This window comes from Quercus robur, chromosome 10 (assembly GCF_932294415.1).
Source record: "Quercus robur chromosome 10, dhQueRobu3.1, whole genome shotgun sequence".
In the NCBI taxonomy this organism is placed as follows: domain Eukaryota; kingdom Viridiplantae; phylum Streptophyta; class Magnoliopsida; order Fagales; family Fagaceae; genus Quercus; species Quercus robur.
In genome coordinates, this window is record NC_065543.1 from 43026440 (window position 1) to 43033577 (window position 7138).

A 7138-nucleotide genomic window follows, 5' to 3' on the forward strand; every position below is an offset into this window, starting at 1 on the left:
TTTACCAAATAAATTAAGCAATATAACGCTAGTTAATGTTGTGCCATATGACTTATTTTTTCAAATTATTCAATGTTCTTAAAGCCTCAATTTTTTTTCTTAATATAACTTATTTTTTTAAACTAAATAAGCATTTTTAGGGGATTAAACTAAATAAGCTTATAAATTTAAGGAAATTTAAAAACACCATGCATTATAAGAATTATATTATATATTTTTTTGAAACCGGAACCAATATCATTAATTTAGAAAAGAAGAATCCAAATACAAAGCATCCACAGCAGGTGGAGGATCCTCCTCCAACCAAACAATTTCATTGTCAAGTAATCTAGCAAACCTAGCCAAAGAATGAGCAACACCATTAGCACTACGCCTAATACAATTATAAGAGATGGACCTGAAACCTGCAGCCAAACACCAGATGTCTTCGTAGATTAAGCCAAGTCGTGATAGGTCTGGTTGGGCCTGAGTAATCATCTTCATCACCAAAGCATTATCGCCTTCCAGTACTATCTCTGTAAAACCCGCATCAATGGCAAACTCAAGCGCTTTACGACACGCCATCACTTCCACCTCCTCACTGTCACGCACAGCTCCTCCTCGTACTGCTAAAGCAGCCATGACGTCACCCTTTTCATTCCTAATCACTGCCCCATAACCTGATGCAGCACCCTCATCAAAACAAGCATCGTCGAAGTTCAGCTTGAAAAACGTTTCTGGTGGAGGCTGCCATGTCTGCTGTACTGGACCATGATTCAGGATAGGCACATGCAAAGAGTCTTGTGCAACCGTATACTCCTTTAAATAGTCAACTGCACGTTGGGCTGATCTTGAGGGATGCTGGAAAACCCCTCCATGAATAACCGTATTCCTTTGGTGCCATATCAGCCAACAAGTAATCCAGAACAGATTCCATTCCTCCTCAGAAAGCTTCACTAGAAGACCTGTGACCAACTGCAAAAAAATCGTTCTGTGTTGTACCAGATTTCTGAAGTCTACCCAAGCTCCCAGCCCAAACATCTTGCGCCACTCCACAACTCCAAAGAACATGCAGAATATATTACTCCCTCCGTCCCACTTTGTTTGTCCTCTATTTCATTTTGGGATGTCCCAAAATATTGTCCTGTTTCTAAAAATAAAAGTTATTAGTTTACTAATGTTCCTATTATACCCCTAAGCCTCATTAAGAATAACTCCTTTTAAAAAAAGCTAATAAATTTATTTAAGGGTAGTTTTGTAAATTTATACATTTTTATAAGGCAGACAAGACAATAAATGATGTTCCCTTAAAATGTTTGACTTTTCAAACAGGACAAACAAAGTGGGACGGAGGGAGTATGTTGTAAACTTACGTACAGCTAGAATAAGAAGACAAATACAAGTATACTCAAACATAATACACATGGTTGGCAAAAAAAGGGTCTCATCACACGGTTAACATAAAAGAAAAATTACGCCATACAACATAGATGCCTAACAAAAATAACGAGAAACAATCCATTATATTTTATGGTTTAGATTAAATTTAATTTACGTATATACAAAGGTGTACAATAACAGTTTATATATTGTTAAGTCTAGAAGATAAATTTTAAATTGAGAAATGGATGAAATAGACATGATTTGAAATGGAGAGGATTCTATTCCAAAAATTTATGAGGTAGGTTGGATGAAGAGGACAAACGTGCTTCAAGGATATTTAATCTTGGCAATCCTTAGCAAAATATGAAGACTTTATATACATAACTTTGAATCACCCATAATTATTTTAATAGCTTTGGCAAAATTTATACTATAAATATTAGGACTGTGAAGATGGACCCTACCAAAATGAAAAGAGCATATGGTCTCAAAAAAATGTAGAAAGAATTACTCATACCATACAAACTATATCTGGTGACTTAGAAATATCTAAGTTGGTAAACGGTGGTGAATAGAGCTCCGTCCAATAATCATAAATGACTTTGAACGCGGTAAAAGACTTTGAAGGTCTCTCACCAACTCCAATAAAAGTCTCTTTGCTTTGTTGCTTTCACGTTCTACACTTTACCATTCTTGCAACAAAGAACAGTCATTCATCTTCACATTCCATTGTCTTTGCTCTTTAGTCTTTCCCAAGAACATGGCTGAATTTGGCTATGGCATCGTAGTGAAGGTCCTGGAGCTTCTCGGATCGGTTACTTTCCAAGAGATCAGCTCGGCATGGGGCATCAAAAGTGATCTGACAAAGCTTGAGCGCACTATCAAAGCCATCAAAGCCGTACTCTTGGATGTTGAGGAGAAGCAAGCCAGTGACCATAGGCTGAGTATTTGGCTAGGGGAGCTCAAAGACGTTCTTAAAGATGCCGAGAATGTGCTGGACGAATTTCAGTACATAGTTCTGCAGAAGGAAGTCATGAAGAGAAACGGGAGCACTAGCAAAAAGGTGAGTAATTTCTTTTCAAGTTCTAATCCACTTGCAGTCCGTTTTGAAATGGCACATAAAATCAAAAGTATTAGGAAGAGGGTAGATGAAATTTCAGCTGAGAAAGATAAATTCAATCTTGCTCAAGGACTTGAAGATAGAAAGTTAAATATGCAGGAAAGTAGGGACATGACGCACTCCTTTGTTCCTTCTCAGAATGTCATTGGTAGGAATGATGACAAAATACAGATTATAGATCTTTTGATGCAGCAAGATGCTGGCAGAAATGTCAGTGTAATTCCTATAGTTGGAATTGGAGGTTTGGGAAAAACCACACTTGCCAAGTTAGTGTATAACAATGAACTGGTAGAAAGACATTTTCAATTGAGAATGTGGGTATGTGTGTCTGAGGATTTTAATGTTACATGGTTGATAAAAGAAATCCTTAAATCTGCACTTGTTACAATTGATGAGAATTTGAGTCTAGATCAGTTGCAAATTCAATTAAGAGGACTTTTAAAAGATAAGAAATTTCTACTTGTCTTGGATGATGTTTGGAATGAAGATCATAAAAAATGGATTGAGTTGGAAAATTTGTTGCTTGGTGGTTGTAATGGAAGTAAACTCTTAGTGACAACACGGAATAGCTCTGTTGCTACTATTATGGGCACTGCTACCACATACAATCTAAAAGGTCTACCCAAAGAGGACTGTATGTCTTTGTTTGTGAAATTGGCATTTAAGGTAGGACAAGAAAATAAATATCCAAACCTCTTAAATATTGGAAGAGAAATTGTCAAAAAATGTAAAGGGGTTCCATTGGCAGTGAGTACTTTAGCTGGCCTACTTTATTCAAAAGTTGATGAACATGAGTGGAAATCTATTAGAGATAATGAGATATGGAATTTAGAACAAAAGGAAGGTGATATCTTACCCACATTGAAGCTCAGTTACAATCAGTTGCCATTTCACTTAAAGCAATGCTTTGCATATTGTTCTGTTTTTCCAAAAGATTTTGAATTCAAAAGCCTTTGCTTGATTCAATTTTGGATGGCATATGGAATTCTTCAATCACCTAAGGATGAAAATGTAGAGTTGGAAGATGTTGGTGACTTGTATATCAAAGAGCTGTTGTCAAGATCTTTCTTTCAAGATTTTGGTCAAAGAGACTTTATGCCCATTTATACCTTTAAAATGCATGATTTAGTCCATGATCTTGCACTCTCAATTGCCAGAGGTGAGTGTTCGGTAGTGACCAAGAAGTCTACTCTTGCAGCAGAAGTTTGTCATCTGTCATTTTTGGAGAATGGATAAAAAGTTACAACACAATTAGAGAAGTTGAGCAAAGTCCAGACTATTATTTTCAAAACAGAGCAATTTGCGTCCTTACTTGAAGCATGTATTGCAAGATTTAAGTACTTGCGGGTGCTTGATCTGCTTGATTCATCCTTTGAGGTGTTGCCAAGTTCCATCGGAAGTTTGAAACATTTGAGATATCTTGACCTATCAAATAATTGCATAATCAATCAACTTCCAGATTCCATTTGCAACCTACATAGTTTGCAAACTTTGGGGCTTGGTAATTGCAGCAATCTTAAACGGTTGCCCAAAGGTATAAGCGACATAATCAGTCTTAGGGTTTTGAGTGTTACAACAAAGCATACCTGCTTGTCGGAGAAGGCAGTGGGTTTCTTGGATTCTCTTCGATCTTTGTGGATAATTGAATGTGAGAATCTAAAATGTTTGTTTGAAGGGATGGAGGGGCGCCTCACCAATCTTCGAACATTGGTTGTTGTACAATGTCCAAGGTTGCCCTCTTTGTCACTTAGTATCAAACACCTAACTGCCCTAGAGAACCTAATAATTGGGGATTGTGAAAAGCTTAGTTTGACGGATAAAGAAAAGAATCAAGATCTCAAGTTAAGCATCCGATCATTGATGATTGAGAAGTTACCTAAGTTGGAGATTTTGCCCCAGTGGCTCCAAGCATCTGCCAACACTTTACAGCACCTACAGATTGAAGATTGTTGTAATTTCACTGCTTTTCCTGAGTGGCTGCCACATCTAAAATCACTTCAAACACTTAGAATTAAACGTTGCCATATGTTCTCATCACTCCTGGACGGGATGCAAGATCTCATTGCACTAAGAGAATTTCAGATTTGGAGATGTCCTAAGTTGAGTAGAAAGTGCATAGAAGATGTTAGGCACAAGATTGCTCATGTACCAAACATTGATTTCGATGAGTTTTTCTATGAGGATTTTGGAATTTCATAAGAGAGAGATGACGACATCAGCTTATATTTACAAGGAGAAGATGATGAGGTAAAGGCATATATGTCTTCTTGTTATTTTTGTACTATTATAGTCTCTATCTCTACTCTCTTTACTGATTTAAATTAATCCTAAAGTTGGTTAATGAACCCAAACTCCCTTTTTCTTTTTTCTTTTTTTCCTTTTTTTTTTTTAATAAAAAAAAGTCAAAGCCCTCTTTGTCCAAATTAGATTTAAAGTAAATTAAAAACAAAAATATCTTTTTGCATGCATGAAATTGAATTTCCAAAAGTAAAGTGGTCTTCTAAATCTTAATTTTTTGTCCACCCCTTCGGACCTTCCCCAGCAAAAGAAGAAGGGGAAAAAAAAAAAAACACACACACACACACAAGGAAAAAGTAGAGAAGAAGAGATTTATCCTATTTAATTAATTGAGGAATTTTATCTTGTTTGTGTAACATTGTGTTTCTAAGCAAGGTATTGGCACCCAAAAACTTGAATGAACATAATAGTTTTTATTTATTTATTTATTTATCTTTTGTAAATACATTTTTCCTAGTAGTATTTACTTCTTATATACTATATATTGCAAATTTCATTTCAGGAGTTCAACACAAGTTACAATCAATAGATTCTAAATGTTGCTCAATTCAAAGTCACATGTTCCTTCCGTAATTCGTAAGCATTTCTTCATTGCAATTTGTAGTACAATATGTAAATAGATAAATATTTCTGTTGTTTAATTTAATAGTAAGTGATGTAAATAAATAAATGTTTATATTATTGTAATTTGTGGTAAATGATGTCAATAAATAAACATATATGTCATTTTAATTCAAAGTAAGAGATGTAAATAAATAAGAAGTGATGTGTATACTCTCCTTGGCTACATTCTTGTGTATAAAGTTAAGAGATCCATGTATTTGTGTGTGCAAACATTCGTTCTTATATTCATATTTTATGATTCTTCTTCATAAGCACGAAGCACCATGTGTAATAACATGCTTAATTAATTAGAATATTTGGTGTGTAATTGCCATTGAAGGGAATGATATTTGTATTTGGAATTATAAAGTTTCATTTCCATATAAAGCTCCTTCTAACTTAAACCAAAATTATAAATGATACATCAATATCAATATATTACTAAAAGCTAAAGTGTAGCGTTTAATGTGGCTGCTCTTACGTTTCGCAACATCAACTACCACATCATTCTTTTTTTTTTTAAATATAATTTGTCCTACAATTTTTAAATGGTTTTTACAATTTTCAGCCCTATAAATGCAGCCCATTACTTATTTATTTACTTCTACTATCATCTTATAATAAATCCAGCCCATTACTTATTTATTTACTTCTACTATCACCCTATAATAAATTTGTATAATTAATCCAGTTCACCTTTTATTTATTTAGTTCCACTATCAAGCCCAACCCAAAGCCTTTTCAGTTCAGCTTAAAGGAAAAAAAATTAAATAAAAAATGTTGAAGCCTTTAGGGTATTGTGTCTGCCTTTTCAACTTAAAAAAAAAAAAAAAAAAAAAAAAAAAAAAAAAAAACAACAACAACAACAACAACAACACATTGAAGTCTTCAGGGTTTTGCGTGACCAAATAGAATTGTGAGCAGACAGAGAGTTTGAAGATTGAAGCTTAAAGAAGAAAAAAAAAAATTGAAGCCTTCAGGAATTGCGTGAGAAAACAGAGAGTTTGAAAACTACCCACCTTCTTACTCTACCGTTTCGCAATAACGACTACCTATCTGATTTCCTTCCTTCCTTTCTTTCCACATGGTGTATAAGTATTGACCGAACTTCCTGCTTCGGTTGAGGTATCTCTACATCTCAATTCTTTTTTGCCCCATTATTTTGCTTTATGGTCCAAGAAAGAAGTAGTTCGTAGACTCGGAGCTGTCACGTGGTTGTGGTAGTAAGTTTACTACTCGAGGTAGTAAAAGGATGTTAGTGATTTAAGTCACTATTGTGTAAACTTTAATTTTTTCATAGTGAATTCGTTTTACCTTGAGAATAGTTAAGTTAAATCCTCCCCAGGTTTTTTACCGGTTTAGTTTTCCTGGGTTATCATATCGTTGTGTTCTTTATTTTCCGCACTTTCAATGATATGATTTATCTGTGTTAACCTAGAACTGCATAATTTACTCAAGTTAATCACTTGGCTAAATAACTAGGTTAATTTGATTGTGTTTTTAAGGAGTCTAAAAACGTACAAGTTACAACCTCTTAATATTGACCAAATGATCTTAATATTGACATTATTATTATTTTAATTGGATACTGACTCTTGGATAGTTAAATTCTAATTCTTAGAAATTCGATCCCAAATTTTAGTGGGATATCAGAGGATTTTATTATATAATTGGCTGTTTCATGCTATCCCCTCAAACTATTTTCCAATAATTTTTGTGGGATTGCATTTATGTTCTTCAATTTTGATATGGACA

The 7138-nt window shown here is 34.4% G+C and overlaps 2 protein-coding genes across 2 annotated transcripts; both read left to right on the forward strand.

Moving 5' to 3' along the window:
• Positions 1-2020: 2020 nt before the first annotated feature.
• On the forward strand, positions 2021-3727 carry LOC126703508 (disease resistance protein RGA2-like). The gene has a single exon (XM_050402465.1). It carries the CDS (start codon positions 2123-2125, stop codon positions 3716-3718), a length of 1596 nt encoding a protein of 531 aa, XP_050258422.1. The 5' UTR covers positions 2021-2122; the 3' UTR covers positions 3719-3727.
• On the forward strand, positions 3722-5783 carry LOC126703510 (disease resistance protein RGA2-like). Its single transcript, XM_050402467.1, has 3 exons — positions 3722-4639; positions 4686-4729; positions 5283-5783. Exons 1-3 carry the CDS (start codon positions 4160-4162, stop codon positions 5314-5316), a joined length of 558 nt encoding a protein of 185 aa, XP_050258424.1. The 5' UTR covers positions 3722-4159; the 3' UTR covers positions 5317-5783.
• The last annotated feature ends 1355 nt before the right edge of the window (positions 5784-7138 follow it).

Coding starts and splice junctions, on each gene's coding strand:
- LOC126703508 (XM_050402465.1), top strand. CDS start 2,123: ATGGCTGAATTTGGCTATGGCATCGTAGTGAAGGTCCTGGAGCTTCTC.
- LOC126703510 (XM_050402467.1), top strand. CDS start 4,160: ATGGAGGGGCGCCTCACCAATCTTCGAACATTGGTTGTTGTACAATGT. Junction 4,640..4,685: donor TTGCTCATGTACCAAACATT/GATTTCGATGAG, acceptor TTTCATAAGAGA/GAGATGACGACATCAGCTTA. Junction 4,730..5,282: donor TACAAGGAGAAGATGATGAG/GTAAAGGCATAT, acceptor ATTTCATTTCAG/GAGTTCAACACAAGTTACAA.